This window comes from Rissa tridactyla, chromosome 11 (assembly GCF_028500815.1).
Source record: "Rissa tridactyla isolate bRisTri1 chromosome 11, bRisTri1.patW.cur.20221130, whole genome shotgun sequence".
Taxonomy (NCBI): Eukaryota; Metazoa; Chordata; class Aves; order Charadriiformes; family Laridae; genus Rissa; species Rissa tridactyla.
The window spans coordinates 8364016-8385545 of NC_071476.1; the positions used below are offsets into that span (position 1 = coordinate 8364016).

Below are 21530 nucleotides of genomic sequence, written 5' to 3' on the forward strand. Positions count from 1 at the left end.
GTCACTTTGCCAAGGTCATTTCAAGTGCAAGGTGATTTTTGCTGCCTCCAGATGCTATTAACAGTGCAGAGTCTCAGCGACACCTGTCATGATTAAAATTTTGAGTATCAGGGTCAGCTTAAAAACCAGACTTTGGAAGACAAGAATCAGGACTTGTAAACGTAAGATGTTAAATATTTTAATAAATCGTTGTAGTCTCTCCCTAACACTGACCCTTCCTCCAATATGTGCTGGTAACCACTTGGTATGAACCTGGCTCTATGGATAGCATGTACTAATACTGAAAATACTAACTTCTGTTGTACTGAAACAGGGAGCACCGCGCTGGCTAAAGCTGCCTTCACTCTAGTAACGAGAGAAAAAAAAAAAGTCAGGTTCCCCCAGGCTTATAAAATATTTATTTTCTTTTATTGCATTTTGTAATGGAAAACATGACTTTTATTTACAGAAAGGTGATGCAAGTATGTCCCGAGGCACCCGTTCCTCATCCCACCTAATCCAGGACATCTAACTGAGGGGCTTAAGTTAATACGTCGGTTGCTTTGGGCTTCCACTACCTTCACGAGTCAGAGACAGGTACCTCTGACTTTCTCTCTGTTAAGCATGGAGGGGATCTCCAGTCTCAAAGTCCTAACTTGTAGACCGCATGTATCAGGAGTCATCTGCTCTGTGGGTTTGGGTAGCGTCATTGTGGCGTATTATAAATAATAACGTACGAAGGCAGGATGAGCTGTGATATGGGAATAGAGAGTTTGGAGGACATCATTATGGGCAGGATGGGGAGCTGCCAGGCAGGCTGGGGAAGAGGAGAGAGCCGAGGAGTGCTGGGGGAAGGCCTAAGGGACAGCTATCCCAGCGGATGGGAGCAGAACTGGGAAAAGATCTGGCAGATAATTGGACCATATCTTCAGGAGAAAAAAATGTTGGTTTGCCCAGTTTTTTCCTGTTGGCTTCTCCTTACATAGAGTTGAAGTTACCATGATCATACCATTTTCATTCCATACATCAAGCAGCTTAACGTGCTGCGAGTCATGACGTGGCGACATTTCTTCTAGTCTTCTAGCATTCTTCTCCTCCACTCCAAGTTAGTGCAGATGTCCCATTTGTCTGCAATGTAGACAGAAAGGATCAGCACTTGACAGAGCCATGAGAGAGGCTTTGCAGAGAGTAGGAATCACTATGGGAAAGGCTCCGGGTGGACGTGGCACAGACGAGTGGAGCAGAAGGTGGCACTGGCCGTTGTGACACGGAGCTGAAGAGAGCGGAGGAGCTTTCCGAGGCAGCTAATGATGCAGGCACTGCAGGTTTTTTAATGCTTCAGTTGGGAAATTCCTACCATTAACAAGACGTTTGTCTTAATGACAGGCTTATTTTAGAAAATGTTCAAAGCTAATAACTATACTCAATAATGATAGTGAACATTATTGAGTTTTCCCCATTCACCTGTAAAGGATTGTGAAAGACTTCTACCCTACTGCCAATAAAGTGTTCTGCAGGCTGTATACTCTGCTGCTCAGCTCCTCTAGACCCAACTTCTTACCAGGGCTTGCAGGGAAAAGTTACTTGAGAAGGTGTTAGTTCACAAAACGAGAAGAGTTATGAAAGAAAGGATAGTTAAGTAAAGATTTTTTGCCATTACGAATAAAACAGGTGTGATCTGCAGTAGGAAACTGTTACGTAAAGAGCAGAGGGCCATATTTCTCATTTCTGTTCCGAAGAGGAGTGGGTATTTAAGCACATGGTATTTCTTCTCCAGGACAGATTTACGCGGGTTTGAGCATCCCATCAGGAAGGGGACCATGTCTCTGCTGTTCTGTTTCTAGGATCAGCTCCCAACCGTCATTCAAGGTTGGCACAAGTCCCCTGCCCCTTCTCTCCCCCTCTCCTGAGCTGTGGGAAATGAGTCCTTCAGCATGAACTGGAGTTGAGGAGCTCCCTGCTCTCCAGGTAGAGGGAACCTTCATTTGGGTCCAGGGCATGACATTTACATTTGTATTTTCAGAGCAAACTGACTTTCTACAAAGCCAGTGGAAACAGTCCCATGAGCTGTGGAATTTGGTCCTGATTCAGAGACAATTTTCTTGTCCTTTCAATTTATTTTCTAGCCTTCCCTTTGGAAACACGCCAGGGCACCCTCCATATTCTTGACTTCACTTAATTGCCTGAAAAAATATTTTTGAAGATCTGTTTGTTTTATTTTATGAAGCTGCTCTGAGTTCTCCAGTCTGCCCATATTTCCTTATTATAGCAGTCTCTTACTCTTTGCAAACGTGGCAATATATCAGTATTATCAGGTCTCCAGTCTTTTCCCATTTTGAAAGCTTCAGTGGGTAATCTTGATATTTTCTTCTTAAATTAGTGAAGACTTTATTTATGCCCTACCCTCAACCTTTCTGGTCTTGGGCCGGTTCTGGGGCTGCAGTATCAGTTTCACAGGGCAGTGACACTTTGCTGCTTGCCGTGGCCACCCAGGTACAGTAAGCAAGAAGAGAAGTCATGGTGTTTTGCTTGTTTTCTCATGGTGTCAAAGGTTTCTGTTCAAAATAAATAAGTTAATACATCAATACTCACGTCCTGTTGAGTGTTGCACATGACTGCAGCAATTAGCAGCTGCTCCCTCGATAGGTTCTCTGCTCATGGGCTAATTATTTCACGTTTGTCTACACTGATCAGCAGATGATTTTTGCAGCTGCAGCTTCTTGTGTCATAAAAAACTTCTGGAAGACAGCTCTAGCTTTCCTTATGCTTTGCTCTACTTCTAGACTGAGGGAAGCCTCTTGATCTTTGTGGTTTTCTGTTGCATGGAGAAGGTACCATGCTCACCCCAACTCCAGCATGGAGTATGTAGCCCCAGGTTTTCAAAGGAGTTTGCTCTTAGTTGGCAAATGCATTCCCTCCTCCCTCCCTTCTCCCCCCGAGGAGGGCTGTCCCCAGGCCAGCACTGGCCACTGCTCATTTTGTGGTTTGTGAAGCTGAGGGCCCTGAGGGAACCGCAGCACCTCCGTGGGAAGCAGTGCAGCCATGAAGGTGTGCGCACAGGCTGCAAAACTGGTCATTAAAGCATCTGGAGAACAGGAACTCCTGCGATAAACACAGCCAAAGAATTTAAGTATTACCTTGAGGATTACTGTACCGTCTGATTTAATTCTTCTGGTATTTTACTGACAGGTCAAAGACAAAAGTGATTCTGTTAAGAAGCACTGCAGTTGCATAGAAATGCTGCAGCTGAAGCGTTCTAAAGGATCATTATTCAACCTGTTATATGCAACACTGTACAGTCATCATATCCTCTAGCAGCCCACCCACAAACATCTTCTCTAAACCTCTGAAGCAATGATTTGTATGATATGTCTTGTCATTTCTACGACAAACCTTGTTCCACAAATGATCTTGGTGTGAATTAGTCAGAAGAAAACATTGTACCTCGTTTAGTACAAACACAAGATCCTGAGCACTGGCATAATTTGGTTGTAGAGGCTCAGGCATGGTCTGATGCCTTGGAAAAAATAGCACTTGTATCTATGGGTCAGCATAGCTCTTCCTTCAGTGAAACCCAGCTGAACTGAACCGTTTTGGTCTGATTCATATACATCCCTGCATCTGAATGTTATGCCACTGTAAAACAAGATACTAGGGGATAAAACTTTAAAGGTTGGTAATAAAAAGGTAATAAATGGGGATATACAATAGGCTGATGGGAAACTTCATTTATTTCCCTGGGTTACAGATGACCTCATAACTCATGAGTGGTGAAGCGAGGCGGAGTTATGAAAGTCGTGAAAGGTCATCGATAACAAGTGGAAATAAATGAGTTAGTCTATTGTATTTTCTGTTTGTGTGCATTGACTGATGATGAATGTGACAGTGATATTGGGGTGATGAGGCTGGGAGGGAGCTCGGGAGGAGTGGAGCTGCGGAACCTGCGTGGGGAGTGCCCTGCCTAGGACACAGGGCCATCTTCTCCATCTGAAGTGGGGGATGAAGAAATGCTTCTAGCTGAAGTAGAAAAGAGGCAAGGAAGGTGCAAGCACAGCCGAGAAGGTGACTTGTTGTTCTAGTCCTATAGGCACGTGGGGTGGCACACCCTGTTTTGCTTTTTTGGGAGAGGTAGCTGGTGGATGTGTCCAGAGCACGTGCAAAGAACCAAGCAAGGATCAAAAGACTCCAGCAATACCAACTCAGGTGACTTATAGCGTAATGTAATAGCATGAAGGTGCAGAAAGTCATTTGATTACATTTCTTATGGAGTTAGGCTGTTAGTTCAGTGGTCCAACCCCCAGTCTCCTCTCAGACTGTTTTTTCAGGTTTGATGGTAACTGTCTCCACTCTGCCCTTCTGCAAACCCTTGCAGAAGCCAAGGTCAAGCCAAGGCTTGACAACCACTGAAAACTCAAGCCTTGCTCACATTTTAAGATGAGGGCTCCAAGAAGGCAGCTGTGTATATGTAGCTATTCCACCCATAATGGGATTATAAAGTAATCTCAGAGAGCCTGGAAGAGTAACCTTGAGAAATAAGGCACGTGTCTGGTTCTGGTTCAGATACGCTGTGTAACTGCAGCTAAATAACGTCTGTCTCTGCTTCAGCTCACCATCTGTAAAGCAAGGATTTTTATGTTCTTTCCATAAAGGAATATTACTGGGGAGAGAAAAAAAAACTAACTATGAATTGTGCAGATATTCTTGTCCTGGAGAACCAGCCACAGAGCAGTACTCGAATGGAAAGTCACTAGAGGAAACTAAAAGAACAGTATTTTGATGAGTCAGTTAAAGAGCCAACACTCTTCCTGCTGACAGAGTATTGAACTTCAAAATTTGGTTAGAAGGCACTGTTTTGCTGACAGTACTGTCTTTCAAAGGACATGCAGAATCAACACCTGACCATCTGTAGTCATTTAAGATTCACCCATAACATTTTTTTGTAATAGAGGGGTTGTTGTTAACCTTGACATCCTGGACAAATGCCAGCTTCTCCCACTCTATGTTAGTCATCAAACTACTTACATCCTCTGCTGTCATGAAATACCCTTTTGAGTTCTTGGACATTTGCTGCATTTCACGCCTCAAGAGCAAGTCTAGGTTTGCATCTCCCACTGCCATTACAGCAAACTGTAAGATTCAGTGATATGTTCCATGTGGTCTTGGAGTGAGGCCACTTCAGACCTGGAGTCTTCCCAAGACCATGTTCACAAGAGACTAAACCGTGCAGGTTTTTCCTTCAGTGCTCTGGCAGGCGTGACAGCCAGGCTTCTCGTCAGGGTGGTCTTCAAGGACGTACATGGATGGTGTGTGGAGCCCTTGTGCCCTTTATTAATGGGAGACTAGGAAGGAGGGCTCTCCTGACTTTTACCTTCCAAGCTGTGTAACCCTGCAGGAGATATGCATGCTTTTGCCTTAAACATGCGGCATAAATTTTGATGAGCACTTAAATCCTCAGGTATTGCTAAGTGGAGAAGCTAGGAGAAAATAGTTAAAGCAAGTTTCTACACTACAGCAGGCAGTATTACAGAAGGTCAACGTGAAATATTTCTATACCTCTTTGCTTGAAAATATCGGGGAGCACTGATTTACCTAGTTTAGTGTCCTTGGCTTTTCTCCTTCATTCAATCACTGTTATCTCTGACTTGGGAATAAAGGCACCATTCAGTCTGAAAGGAGCAGTTCTGCTATGGTTTATGAATGCATTGTTTGCTCAAACATCTGAAATATATTACTCTGAATCATTAAGAGCCTTTTTTCACAATATGTCCCTGACTTCAGTACTTCATCCTTGACGTTTCCTATATAAGCATTGCTCTTGATTTATACCGAGAGTTAATGATTTGCAGTGCACAAAGTATAATGAGATAGCCATGGCTTCAGAGGGGGGATTTAAAATTGCAGGCATGGTTTTAACTTGGGGAAAGGACAGAAGTGCCTGTGCAAGTCAGTCCTTGGCGCACACCATGAGACATCACTGATGTTGTTCATTTTTGGGTGCAGTCAGTGGGTTGCTGCGGGGGGACAGACGCACAGATGAGCAGGGATCATGATCCTATACTTCTGCTCCAACCTCCTTGGTGAGGTTTATCAAGCATTGCCCACAGCCCTTGCTGTGCTGTGAGCCCTTGCAATGAGCCGACCAACCACCGCTTTGCAGAGCGTCTGGAGGAATTTTCCTGGAAAGCTCATATGGCCCATGGTTGGAGGTGAGGTTTGCCTGGCTCGTGGCACTGAGCACTGCTGTCCTCTGCTCCTAATGAAACGGGGGTGGAAAATTACAGTCCTCCTTGATCTGACCTGGACTGCAAGAGCAGTGTCTCTTGGCTTTGGCTCTAGTTGGAGGCATTTTCATTTGTGGGATGCCCTTTTTATAGGATCGGAAGCAATATTCTCAAGTGCACACATTCTTGCTCAAGGTAGCCTTAGTAAGGGGAAAGGACAAAATAGTAGAAAAGATAGAGAAATTAGAGGTTTGGCAAAAGATGAAGCGTAACTGTAAGACAAATGAAAGAATATTCGTCTGTCACCTGGTTGAAATAGCATAATTTAGCTAATGCTTATTAAATCCCTTCCACCTAGGATTAACCACTGCCAGAAACACTCACTCATGCACCTGGGATCTTGCCAGAGACAGAGAAACCCCAAATACTGGTAGCTGAGCTGGTCACCAAAACATCTGAAAGTAGAATTCAGGGATAAGATATAAATGATTCTCCCCACAATAATTTATGACATTTTTTCAGGTTTTGGCAGTACGTGCAGGGAGACAAGTTTGCCCTGCTTGATGTAAGTCATTTTATCTAACCCTGCCTTAGTTTCCCGTGTTGTTTTCTGGCACATTCCATCACGGCTCCCTAGGGCATGAACCATTTTTTTGGTACGTGTTTGAACAAAGCTTTGTCCCGTGAATCCCTGATCCTGGTTGGGTCTTTTTGGTGTGCTGTGTCTCACAAGCCATATATAAAACCCAAACCAAACCTTGTCTCAGGCATCGTGTCTGGTGCTGCACCAGTGTGGGGACTAACTAAATAATAGCTCCATAAATTACCATTAATTGTTTACCCATATTAATAATAATAATACAGTTGAGCCAATTAAAAATGTAGGATTTGAGATTGCTTTGAATGGATATAAGTCACAAAGGACTATCCGTCAGTTAAAGTAGTGCAGAAGGCTTTCACTGAATGCCCTGCAGGTATGTGTTATATCTTAGTGAATGAATGTCATGTTATGTTTGTGAAAATCATTTCATAATCAAAGCCATGATTTACACAACGGCTAATGTATACTGCCGTGTACAAGCCAACCACTGATTTTATTAATACACGTGCTGGCTGCAGGTTTTACGTTGGACATTTTTAACTTTGACATTACCGTCATGAGCAGTAGCTATAGTTTAATACTGTTTTCTGCTGTTTTCCTATCACAGAGGGATTATTTAGGTAAGATATTAGCAAAAGCAATTGAGCCATCGGTGCTGATGTTCTGCGCAAGTTAGTGGCTTTTTATGATGTACTGATTTGTATCTGACCTTTGGTGAGTGAGTGAATGTATTTTGGATGTTGTTTCTGTGTCTCTACGTAGGTGCAAGAAATAGAGGGGGAGGAAGGTCTGGCTGGAACAGGCGAGGAGGGCTCTTGTTCAGGGAGGAACCAGCGATGGGGAGCGACATCGCTTTAGCCATTGCTGTGATCTGGTCCTGTGATGTGCACATGGACTTGCAGTCTGAGAGAATTTCTGGGTTTTTCTTCCCATTCAGTGAATTGTTTCTTGGAAAAAGCAGAGCATCTGGTTGATAATATTTGTGATGAGCACTGTGATAAAGATCTTAAAAAGAAACTATCCCCAGACTCTTGATGTGATGAATATTGTTATTTGTGGCGCTGGGCATATGGTGGCTATGCTGGCAAATAATTCAGCATTAAACAAGCTTTCATTTGGCCCGCTCGCTTTCTGGGCTGTTGTGAATTAAATATATGTTTAAAGGTTGTGTTTGTACTTAAGTTATAGACTTAACCAGCAATAATTCATTATATATAGTGCAATGTGCATTCCTCAAATGTTCGGTTTATTGAGCTGATTTTAATTTGTGATCGTTAAACGTAAACAAGGCATGTACCTACTGCAGTCAGCCTCAAAAGTCGATATTTAACAGCCGTTACCAAAATGGCGATGTCTAAGATTGTATTCCATTAGTACAAGAGGAATCTCTGTGTTGTGGTCTGAAATCTCCTGTATAGGTAGAAGGTGGTGGGTGGCACAGAACCATTTAATATCACATACAAAGAGATAATGAGATGCAGTTGGTGGAAATTGAGAGGGGAACAATTAAAAAATAGGGAAGAAAAAAAAAAGGAGACCATTTTCATAGGAAGAAGGAATGTAAATGTGCTCATTATTTTAAATACTGTTGGTTGGAATGGATGACTAAGGACATGTGGCAGGAGGCTGGTGTGGCGGGAGAGCAGAGATGGGCTGAGGGCTGTAGGGGCAGAAGGAGCCCGAGTGGAGCCGAGCTTTAAGATGCAAACGTAGGTGCAGTCTGCACAAACTAGGGTTTTGGCAGAGAAATTCCTGGGATGAGAAGCGGTGGAGGCCATCCCTGCAGAGCCAGGAGCAGGACACATTTTGTCCCCATTAACCTTTGCTGGACCCTGGGGGTGTGAAGAGGGCAGGTGAGGAATCTGGAGGTGATGGGAAGAGTTGTGCTGTGACAACGGGGAAGGGAGACTGGATCCAGCATGGTCCATGGGGCAACTGGAGCTCAGCAAGGACGGGGGGTCTCGGCAAGGTGGGAGCTGGGGGCAGGCTGGAGCTGCGCAGAAAGGAGGCAGAGGGGCTAAAAAGTATTTTGTGCCGAATAATTCCTCTCTGAGGCCACAGGAACTCACCTAAAGCAAACACGTCAAAGGTGCTCACGAGCGTTTCTGAAGTGGATTTAACGGGGAAGGGTGTTACAGAAAAACCCAGGGAGAAATGAATCATTTCTGCCTTCAGAGGTACATTTGAATAGTTGAAAATAAGGTTGAGGATATAAGATAAGAAAAACAAAATACTGAATAGCTGCTCTCTAAATAAGCCCTGTCTGTTCTGTGCAAAAATAGCGTACGCTGATGGAATGAAGAAGGGGGGGGATGCGACCCAAGTGATGCCGGCTCCGCTCTCCTCTCCTGCAGGCGCTTCCCTGGGCAACCTGAATGTTCTTCTCATGCCAGGGGGGTTTATGTGACATAAGACTTATAAGCCTGAATGATAAAGAACAGCTTCTATAAATCATTTTGCTCTGCAGATTTAAAAGTTTCAGGAAGCTAATGTCGGTTAGTACACAAAGTATTACTGGCCACATTTGATTTTGCCAGCATATCTTGCTTTCCAATATGCCTTTTAATATGATAGTCTGGATGATTTGTTTTTTCCTGTTACTTTCAAGGATGCAGCATTTATCATTCTTGTATTACTGGAATTTAAGTTTCTCACAGCAGTAGCTGCAAATCTCTGCTTCAAAGTATTTTTGTGTAATTATGTTTCAGTTTTATATGTGGGTTTTATCTGTGAACCTCTAAGGGTTTTTAATGAGAAATCCACAGACGAGACATGCCTGTGGGCATTTGTGTGGCCCCTATTACCATGGTTGCTGAGAAATCCTTTCAAACGTGTTATTCCTAGAATGACCTGGAGCGGTCTTTCCCTTGGGAGAAACTGAGGCAGAGCAGGGGTCACTCTCTTTCTGGGCGAGGATTTAAATCTGCTTCTCCTGCTGCCGCCACCACCGCTCGTCCCCATCTCTGAACCTCTCTGCAGAGGTGCCCACTCCACGGGAGAAGCCGCCTCGGTGGCCGCATGAAGCCTGGACTTCCCTCTTCCCTGCTGGTCCCTTCCAAACCTTTTGTTGTCCATCCTGCAATTCCCTGTGGAGACTAAACCCAGGGAAACGCCGGAGCTACGCCAGCTTTGAAATGCTGATTCCAAATTTTGTTGAGAAAGTCCCAGCTGCCTGCCAGGCATGGCGCAGGGGCGCTGATGAATTACCCGGCCCTTTCTGTGCAGTTGTTAAAAAGCTCTTAACTGCGGGGGATTCGGCTTGAAAAGGTTTAACCGGGAGAAAACCTGCTCACAACAATAGATGCGCTGATAGCATGAACCAGGGGATTTTCTTTAGGTGCTCTTTGGTTTCCCTTCGCCCTCCTCTCCATAAGGAAATGTTATTTAATTACCTGTTTCTTTGCAAATCGCTGCTGTTCATCTGCCCATTTCCGACTTTCTCCTAAACTTTAGTTGGGTGGTTTTGAATATGGGAAGGACGGGGACGAGAGTGCTGATGCAGAAGTTTTTATCAACTCATGTATTTTTAAAATACGAGATGTTATCTGGATAAATGGTGCCGCGGAGCAACCTTGCTGTAACCTTGCACGGTCCCCCCCAGCCAAATTTGCACCGTTTGTGCCAGTTCAGAGCTCTAGATCCCTGCGGCACACATTAAATTGGTCCAAAGCCTGAACCTCCAAGGCAGGACCGGCAGCTCCGATGTCAGGATGAGGAGAAAAGCATCCTCAAAGATGCACTTTCAGCTGAGCCCCAGCATAGCTGGAATCTTTATGTCCGTAATCCTGCTTTGCAGCCCGGGAGGCAGCATTTCTGATCGATATTGTGAGAGTCCCACGTCCAGCCAGGGGTGCACGGCGTAAATATCCGGGTATGCCCTGTAGCCACTCACTTTTTATTGCATTGGTTTTTTTCCTGCTTATCTAACTATAATTTCCAAATGAAATGTGCTCTGGTTTTATACTGAGAAGCTGTTTGTAAGGAAAATCACCAAAAAGCCTTGGAGAGAGACTGAACTCTGGCTTTAATGAGGCGAAACTGGGCAGTGGCTGGAGTGGAAGGGAAAGGAGAGGGATGAAATCACTGAGGTTCTGGCTTGGGACGGCGTGAGCACAGGAAAGCAGGGTCCTTGCATTTATTAACTATCCTCGACGCAGCTACAGTCAGAAAAGATGCAAAATCCGTATAATCACCACGGCTAAATTTGCAGTCATCCTTAGAAAGAGCAATGAAAGCTCCATGAAAAATTTTACTAATGCTTATTTACAGCTCGAAAGGTATGCTGTCACTGATTTGGTGGTTTATGAACACAGTAAACGTGGAAATAGGAAAGAAATAAATACACCTGATTTTAAATGCTTGGGAAATATTACTTTCTCTTTTTTTTTAGAAACCTGTAATGTGGGGTTTAGAGGCAGTGAGGGGCTTTTTTCCAGGCTCCTTGTTTCCTGCTTCATGCATTTTTCAGTGTATCGCATTCATTGCATAATGCTGGCCAAGAACTCCAAGTAAAATGAAAGGAGAGTGAGCGATTGGAGCAGTTCGGTGCAGCCATTTTTGATGTCTCAGTGGTTTTAAACTATATGTGAATGCTTCTTGAACCCCAAATACCCTGTGGCCTGACTGGTCTCTATTTTCGAAGTAATTTACGTACACATTACAGCGGTTCCCACAAGTCACACTGGACTTAATGGGCTGACAGTATTTCCATGATAAACCCTGGGGGTTTATAGAGCAGCCATAAAAATTCACTCCAGGGAGAAACTTGGCATGCCACATCCTCCACCAGAAGCTATGTTTTTCTGCCTGAAATCAGGTATAAATCAGTTCAGCTGCTGCAACTTACAGAAGCTACAAAAAAAAAAGTTCAGTGGTTTCATATGCATTTTGGTCCTCTGAAACTCCGAAATACCATAGTTTAAATATAGGTAGTGGCTGTTCATTGCTTTGCAAGAACCTGCCCATGCTAAAGAGTTCCCCATTTCAAAGGTAAGGAATTTCTGAAGGACTGGGAAAAACTTTTAAACTCCTAGAAATGCTGAAATATACCTTTTGTAAGAGACAACTGTTGCTTTTGTAGCAGTGAAACAACTGATGCTAATTATGTCTGTCAATTCCAGTAGGACAGAGAGTGTGAAACACAGAGAGCAGCTGTAACACCTCACATCTGTCCCAAAATACCATAATTTTCTTATTTTTAATGTGGGTTCCGTAAGAGATTTTAATACTGCTCTTCCGTAGTTATTCGGAGAAAGGCAGAGAACGACACTAGAGTATGTTTTTGACTCTTCTTAAGAAAAAGAGACAAACCTTGGGTGTCCCACGTTTAACTGGCGTGACTGCCAGAAGTAATTCTGAGAGCCTGTTAGACCATTAGCAATTTTACTTTTCAAATTAATAAATTGACTGGGGAAGTGCGTGGCTGTTACAATCTAGGCAGGATGCTGTTGACACAACATGGGAATATTTTATCAAAAATTAATCATATCAACATTGCTCTCAATCTGTGGGAAATAGGAATTTAAAATAAAAACAAATGCATTTATGTAAACTGTTCTCTAAAATAGACTACTTATGCCTATTTACATAATGAATCCATCACTTACCACCCTCAGGAGATTAGATAATTAAGCACTGAACAACTTATATTTATTCATGTACTTTCAAGAATGAATGAATTATCCCTTTCTGCACAAACTAAATGTTCTCCCTCTGATTAGTAACAGGAGGGCAGTGATGGGATTTTATGATGGGAAGTGTGTTGCTTGTTTTCTTTAAAAAAAAAAAAAAAGAAAAGAAATTGATCTTTAGAATAGAGTACATAAAGAAGCTGTGTTTGGTTAAAAGTCAATATAAATGATTTTTAGCAAATTCATTAGCTGTGTGAATGTGCTTGATACAAATTCATATGGGAAAGCTGGGCTTCTTGAATGTGTATGATTTTTTTGACAGAATTTGTGTATAATTTAGATAAATATTTAAGCAGCTGATTGAACAGAGTTTGCCTCTCCAGGTGTAGACATTTCCAGTGCAGGTGGCTGTATTGGAGTTACTCACCTGGAGTTCCTCTATAGTCAGGGTGAGGAATTGGCCTTCCCTGGGAGCGAATCACCCCATCCTGGGACATGGCCAGCCAGGGCCCCACGTGGGCTCTGGAGGGGATTGAGACACCAACTCAGAGGTAGTACCATCCTCCAGATCTCTGAAGTTCCAGAGATATGAATCCATGCTCACAGAGCCGGGCAAGAAACGTCCTTGGTTGCTCTCAAACCCAACTGCTGGAACCAACGCTCATCCTCCCCCGGGGGCATTTCGTCACTCTTCCAGGGGGCTCAGGACAATATGCAGGTATTTCATAGGAGCAAGGACAGCTTTCTCTGCATGTGAAGTCCTAATCCCTCTTAGTTAGAAGCTGGACCAGACTCTGATGTGAGATTATTTTTTCCCCTTCAAGTTAAGCTTTGTTTTAGTCTGCATATTCTCATTATCTAAATAATCAACTATTTTGAGCATCCTGATCTAGTGAAAGATGTCTCTGCCCATGGCAGGGGCTTGGACTAGATGATCTTTGAAGGTGTCTTCCAACGCAAACCGTTCTGTGATATGTCAGTGATAGTGTATTATGGACACAGTTGCTGAAGAAAAGTGAAAGGCATCGTAATATGTAATTGTTTCAATAGCTGCTTTTCTCTTACATTTAATCTAAAAGTCATGGCCACACAGACTGGAAGAGTTGTTCAACTTGACAGGGATGAGAGACAGGGTCCTGTCCTCTGGCACCACACCAGAGCTGAATATCGCTGGTGATTTGCACACGTTTATTCTGAATTCCATGACAGAACAGGTTTTAGCTTCAAGTGCAAGGTTGGGACCTACCTCGGGGAGTCATAGCCTGTGGCCTTCAAGAGTAATGACAGAAGAGGGCTTGAGGTACTAAATTCTTTCATACTGCTAGAAATATGATTATGCCTTTTTATGACTTAGAAAACAGCATTACTAATTTAGTAGAGAATTTACAATAAAATACTTCCTGAAGTAGCATGCCCAAGGTCCTGAGGATTTATAAATTACATTAAGAACTTGAATTATTGCAGTTACAAAATAAAGCTGAGATATGAACATTTCTACTTAGTTTTAGAAATCGTTTTATTATTCACATTAATTAAGCTTGCAAGCCTTAGAGGAATGCTGAATTGTGGTACCTCTTTTTGAGGGAAACCAGACTCCTAAAATGTCCCACAAAGGCCAGCAGGGGATGACAGCAAAGGTGGCCAGAGGCAGAGCCAGCTCTTGATGGTGTTCTTCACAGGTCATAAAGCCAGAAGCCTCATCCCGATCACCTGCTCTGAACTGATGCAGGAGCTGTAGGAATTCTCTGGGTTAATTAATTGTGAACAACTTTAATCATGTTCATTAACAGCTCTAATGTTGTTAATTAATAACATAAACATTTTTAGTAGCATGACTGGCTTTCCTGTAACTGTAAGTTGGTGCTCAGAAAGTGGACTTTTCTTTTGGGGCTGGGTGATGGATAGTCCTTTCACCTGACTCTGGACAGGTGAGAAGACGGCAAATATGTCTAGGTAAGACTGGCTCATTGGACCTTAATAAGCAGCAAAATGTGATAGCATGGTAACGTTTCTTCTGGAGATAGTCCTGGAAACAGCTGGTGTGACAAGTTTGCAAAGGCATGCAAACCCAGAGTGATTTGTGTACTACGGTTTTTATTAATTCATTTATTTGGCCTATAGAGTAGGGTAGAAACTAAATCATGCTAATACAAGTAATTGATAAGCACATTATGCAGTGCTTTACAGATCCAGACCCACAGTGAACTGCCCTTCATTTCTTTAATCTCTCTCTGCAGTGAGTAATTAGATGACCATCTCTCTTCCCAGGGTCTCCCAAACAGTATCACCGGAGTCAGTCTTGGCTGGCCAAATCTCATGTTCTATTGCATGTTTATAAATACATCTCACATATAACACGGTCATTTTAAAGTCCATTAGCTGCAGTTGGCTCAGATTTAAGAGGGTCTTAAATTTCTCTCCCCTCTCTATGCAAAGCCAAATACATCTCATCAAAATTACTGGGGGGAAAAAAAAGAATTATAAAATGTGTATCCTGTTTTTTCCTCTGATCCATTAATTGTTTTGATTTTCTTGATTCAGTTAGCTCCTCACCTTAAAACGTATTCAGCTAGAGAAGACTCTTTTTATCTATTGAAACACATGCTAAAATCAGCATTGACCTTCATGCTGCAGTATTGGGCCACAAGGCAATAAACAGATTTTACTAATGCAATGCAGTGCCTAAACACAGCTGCAGGACTCAGGGAATTGAGTGGAGGGTAAAGTTTTCATCCCCTTAAATCAATGCTGACTTGAACCACTGCTGGAGAAACAGGATGTATTTAGGGCTGCGTTACCCATGCTTCCGTTCACAAACAAAAGGTCTCTTTGCTCAGGAGCGTTAAATTTGGGGCAAGAATCTGTGCTTGAGACTCTCTTTGAAAGTCATCCTCCCATTGCTTCACACAAGGCTACGTTTTACTTCATTGTGTCCTCACTGAGAGCAAGTTACAGGATTAAAAAAAGCATCGCCTTGTCCCCTAAGCAGAATCTAAGCAATAGGGTCAGTTGCTCCATATTCTGTTTTAGCAAGGCAAGATATCCATGAACAAATGTAGCGATGATTAAAGGTGGCAACAATGTATTAAAAAGTATATTTTCTTTAGATTTAAGGGAAAAGATCTAATTAACAATATTAAGCACTTTTTAAAGTGTGAAATCTGTTTCTGTATGTAGTGTAGCATGAGCAAAGGCAGGCAGGCAACCGACATTTACTATGTAAATTATCTCCACGCAGTGCTAAATCAATGAGGTTTTCTCCATAGATGCTCATTCCGGGTTGCTCCTTATAATGACCTCAATTATACACGTCTTCATTGTGAAATTATGATTGCCTTTGGCGGGCTGCAAATGACAGCAGAGAAAAAGATTTCCCTGATAAAACAGCACAACAAGTAATACCTGCTGGCATTAGCATGCACAGCTTGCAAAGGTGCAGTGCAGCTCCAGCTTAGCACCTTAAGAAATAAAATTGGAGCAGAGGAGGGGCCGAGGAAAATGTTCGACAGTATCTTGACATTTTTAACAAGAAAAGGAATTAGTAAGGCTTCATGTTCTCAAATGTGTCGCTGTGGGACCTGGGATTGCAAGAAATTTAACATAAGAACATCAGAATGGCTACACCTGGGTCACCAAAGGTCCACAGTGCTTTGCAGCCTCTCTTGGATGGAATGTAATAGCGGAGAGAAAAGGTGGGAGAGACAGGACAGAGCGACGCTTCCCCTCAGTAAGCACCTCTCTTGGTGCCGACCACTGGCATGCAGGGAGTGATCCCTCACCCTCCTGAGCAGGGGAGGAAGGTCTGAGGATGGCACTGCCCTAATTCCGGGAGCGAGAAAAATTCCACAGTTTTCAGGCGCTATGCTGCTGCCATCACCAGAGTTTGCAATGTCCTGGCCACCTTTTAGTGAGCTTGACTTTGTTCTACATTTGGTGCAGTACCCAGTGAAATATTACTCCTGGGCCTCTGATATGCAAAGACAGGGTTACACCCATTCCTTCCTAAAGGTGGTTATTACAAAGGCTTTACACCTGTCTTGAACCGTTAAAAGTTGAGTCAAAAATGATAGCATCTCATTCTCTGATGATAGCATCTCTCTCTCTGATGGCAGAGTACTTGGCAGGAACCTTTTTTTTTCATTTCCAGCTGGAATAGACTGAGGACTTGCTTCAACTGAAATCCCAGAGAAGACTACCAGGTTTGACATGACTTGATAAATATCATCAGCTAGGACTGATACTAGCTGAATCTATTGAATATAGAAAGCTGTTTTGCATGCATCATCCTGCAGAATTTCCAAATGAACATAAAATTGCTTGATTTTAGGACCAAATTCCATTCCGACCTGTATTCTGCAAGTGAGCGTGCTTTGAACATTACCCATTTGTTCTGTTCAGTTTTATATGCGTGGTAAAAATCCTTTTATCTCTTAAAGGTTTTTAAAAAGAAAATGAACAGTGTTCAATACTTAATCTAGAGGTTCTACACAAAATCATTATGGTGACTTGAATAATTTGTACACATAATCCAACTACATCAAGTGTGTCTGAGCTCTATAATTTAAGTACAAAATTCTGAGGTTTTTTTAAAAGATTTTTAAAAGGACCAGCCCTTGCATCCTCTTGGGGGATCTCTGTTTCTTCCCCAATATACCTGATTATGTAATGAAATCTTTTCTAATGATAACGATAAAGCAATGACTAATAATCCTGTATTAGTAGAAAAGCTTTTAGATGTTAATAATATGCCCTCAAACATACTCCATAGAAATACTCAGAAAAGGAGTGTGTTTGTATTGTTAAAGTGGTCTGTACTAATTACACGCTTTAACTTAAAAAGTCATCTCTTAGCCTGATAAGTTTCATCCGGGAATGGCAGCTGTGCAAGGTGTCTTCTTAATTAAAAGTTAATGTATTTTTCATTAGTGTGCTGCTTAAATATAAAACCAAAGCCTCTTTAGGTATCATTTGGAAGATGGGCAGGGAGCCTTAAATTTCACTGCAACAAAACACAAAAAATGTTGCTGAAGAGGGAGCTGATGGGAGCCCAGCGTGAGCCAGGGAACTCAAGGCAGTGCGAGAAACAGCAGAGGGAATTAAGGAAAACAGCAGTGAGATGAAAAAACAATTCTCTCGTAAATGAATGACCCTCTATTTCATTTCTCGTCAAGAAAAGATGTCCTCATTAGCCCTACTCCGTGCTACAAATTATTGTAATTATCAGTTCTTTGTCCTGTCAAGTGCACTCCGCATATTTTATTCATAAAAAGGAGCTCTCTTTTATGGGGGAAGTGACGACGCGCTCGGGCGCCTGGATGAGGGTGGTGGGATGGGGCGTGGCCACCCCCGTGGGCGCTGTCCCTGGTGCTGAACTGCTGCAGCTCCCACCTCCTTCCTCCAGCAGGTACCGAGGGCGACGTCGTTTAAGGATGGATTATCTATTCCGGGCTTTGCCACTGACCTGCTCAGTGACCTTGGGTGGGTAATGTTCTCCTTCCCAATCTACTTCCATCTCCCCACTTGTATTCTAAGGTTTCATGCGCAGAAACTGCTTGATGGTCTGTGTCAGGCGCTCTTCCCATTCGATGCCTGTGGGAGCCACCGCAACCCAAATAATAGTAGTAAGTTGATCAAACATTCCTATTTTGGATCAACCATATATCAAAACTGTAGCTACCATTTCTTTTCAACAGCTTGTGCTCTTTCTAAAACAGCATAATAAGTGGGAGAGTGGCTAACCACTCTCAGACGCACAAGCAATGCTGTATTGATCTTTGCAGACTTAAGTCAGCCTCAGATCTACAGTGGTGAATACAATTTGTGGCACATTCAATTAACTTCTTGCTTAGGTGGAAGAAGCAGGAAGAGAAGGGATGCAGAGCTGTTTGGGTACTGCTGCACAAGCAAGTTTTGTACTAAGGGTTCACAATCAGTTGCTAGACCTGAGTGAGTCCTTCCAGGCTTCCCAAGGCTACTGAAATGGACTGAATATTTTAGTGAACAGATCTAACAGATTTACTACTCAAGAGATGTCGAAGCAATTTTTCCATTAGAGGGTATGAAGAGATGGAAAATGATGCTTGCAAAAGTAGATTTTTTATTTCTATTCCCTGCATTTCCATAATGTAAGCCCCATAAAAGAGTGCAAGATTTTCCCACCAAAGCTGTTAACTTTTAAGGCAAAATCACATCTTAAGCTGTGAACTGACATGATAAAACGAGTCTTTGGATTCACTGAAAGTCAGCACTTCTTCAGAGGACTGAAAGAAAGGCATAGAATCATTTAGATTGGAAGAGACATTTAAGATCATCGAGTCCAACCATTAACCTAGCACTGCGAAGTCCACCAGTAACCCATGTCCCTCAGGACCTCATCTACATGTCTTTTAAATGCCTCCAGAGATGGTGACTCAACCACTTCCCTGGGCAGTCTGTTCCCATATTTGATAACCCTTTCAGTGAAGAATTTTTTCCTAATATCCAGTCTAAACCTCCCCTGGTGCAACTTGAGGCTGTTTCCTCTTGTCCTATCAGCTGTTACTTGTGAGAAGAGACCAACTCCCACCTTGCTACAACCTCCTTTCAGGTAGTTGTAGAGAACAATACAAGTGCACGTAGCATTTAGATCTTACCAACACAAATACACTGTAAGTGATACGCAGATCTTGCACGGGTCCTAATGACAGAGTTGAGAAGCAAACAAGCAGGATGAAGAGTAATTTTGCCAGCCGATGGGAGGGAGCAGCCTGACCCCATATGTCATTTTATAGTGTCGGAACTGCTTGAAGTGTTTTTTCCCAAAGCTTTGGGTGAGGCAGCGTTGATCTCTCTGATCCCTGTTTTACCATGGTTAATGCCAGTGGAGGCGTTGGGCATGAGGAAAGAGGGCCTTGTGACCAGGAAAGCGTGATTCATTCCCGAGTCCGAGTTACTGAGTTGGCTGAAGCAATGTAACACCAAAGTGCTGTGAACATTCCCCGTTCATCTCAATGGGCCATTACCTTGAAAGACCAGTTTTCAGCATTTATATGCAATATAGTTTCAAGGCTTTCTTATTGCAGAGCCTGTGAAGGAGAGTAAGCAAAAACCATCGTGTGAATGGTAAAATTGTGAATGCAGCAGCTTTGACAATGTGGCCTGATTGCCCTATTGCTGGCTCAGTGCTGCTGAAATGCTTAATAATGACAATTTGCACTCACGGTAATTCTGGTATCAAATGTCTTGCCTATTTGTGTGGCCACACGTGGTAAAATAAGCAGACACATCTTGTGAGCACTGGCCAGAAGGAAATGTTGTGACATTGGTGTGGTTTCAGAAGGATGTTGGTGTGGTTTTCAGTAAGGCTTGCTGCCTCAGGTGTTTCTTTTGTGTGCTACATGTAAGTAAAAATAAGTGACTTTTTTAATTTAATAAAAGATAAGAAATATTCTCACTCCTTGGATATAAGAACATCTATATCTTAGATGGCATATGTGGCTGCATTTGGTAAAGGAGTTTTCATGCTCGGTAACTTCCTGATATTTGGGCAATTTAAAAATGGGTTTATTTATATTTCAGTGACAACATTTGTGCCTTAATTCTGCTTCAAGGAAAGAACCTGACTCATTCCTGTGCCTTTTCAAAGGACCTTGGCAGGAGTTCCCTAGAGAAACAAACACAGACGGTCTCAAGCAGGAAAACCCTTGTTCGTCCTTCTGTTGTTGACTGCTCTGTAGACAACTATTGCCGCCAGGCTTGCCAGAGGTCCCATTCTAGTGTCCTAACGCCACAACTACTGCTAGGTGCCTCAGGAAAATGATACAGGAAGTAAGATATGGGCAGATTCAATTGCTATGTCTCTTACTTAGCTTTATTGTTCGGGGTTTTTTTGCAACATAGATATCCATCTCCATGCCAAAATCCTTCAAAGTTATTCCTGGAGCAGGGAAGAAGGAAGGCAAAGCAGGGAGAAGGGGAACAGCTTCCCTTCGTAGTATTCAATATTATTCCTGTTGTGTTGCCTTTTGCAGAGGTAGTTCGGCTGAGCCTGCCAGAGGACCAGAAGGTCAGCGTGACCACCATCACAGTTGGCCTGAGCACTGTTCTGACATGCAGCATCCATGGGGCACTGCGGCCCCCCATCATCTGGAAACGCAACGGTGTCATCCTCAACTTCCTTGACTTGGAGGATATCAATGTAAGTGCTGAACTAGTCTTGTCATTTTCTTTTTAGGGCATTGAATATGACTTCATTTAACAGATTATGGTTTTAAGGGAACAAGTTTTATCTCATTATTATGGAAAACTGGAAGCTGGCACGATATTTCGTTTTTATGTGAATATGTCTCAGGAATAAAAGCAAAACAACCTATATGCAGCTGAGAGCAGGGGTACTTGGAATGTGTTATTATGCAATTAAAACTCAGTACTGTAATAACCCAGCACTTACGTAGCACTGCTACTTCGTCCTTTGTTGCCCAAGTGGTTTGGTGCAACCTGTGGTCCATGGCCAGCAGCCCAGGCAACCCAGGACTCTAGCAGCTCTACAGACCATTAACTCCTCAGGGATCTCATTCCCGCTACAAAGAAACAGGTTCATCAAGAGCATGAAACAATACATTTATGGTTGGCAATAAAAATCTCTCCTCTGTCTAAATCAAATAATATGTTTTTATCTCGGTTCCTCCCGTTTCACTTGCCTTTCAGGTAATTCTTGTCTCCTCATCTGCTATTTCTGAGGACTGGGTTAAAATAGGGGATTTTTCAGCAGGGTGTGGCAATACCCTCGCAAGAAGGAAGATGAATCTCTCTTAATTCACAGTACTGGTCTGATGTGCGAGTCATAGTTTGTAGTAAAGACAATACCTGAATAATGGTATAAACTTACTCATTTATTAATAACATTTAATTACGGAGAGAGTGGAAAGTAGTGTACAAAAACTATGGTCTGTACTTCATTTCTCTTTGCATTAAAGTACACAGTAAATCAGGTTTTATTTTAATTACACTACAGCAAGAGTTGATTTATATTTTTGTTCAGCTCTTGTTAATTTGATAACCACTCAGTTCAGAGTTGTTACAGTCAATACTGTAACTCCCTAAATTGTTGTGTATCCAGGA

At 42.7% G+C, this 21530-nt stretch overlaps 1 protein-coding gene across 4 annotated transcripts in view; it reads left to right on the plus strand.

The window, feature by feature from the left end:
- FSTL4 (follistatin like 4) overlaps nucleotides 1-21530 on the plus strand; it is a 239883-nt gene that overhangs the window by 176785 nt on the left and 41568 nt on the right. For all 4 annotated transcript variants that reach the window (XM_054217862.1, XM_054217863.1, XM_054217864.1 and 1 more), the window contains one exon: nucleotides 20441-20607. In XM_054217862.1, the coding sequence (XP_054073837.1) occupies nucleotides 20441-20607 (167 nt within the window). The remainder of the gene's footprint in view (nucleotides 1-20440; nucleotides 20608-21530) is intronic.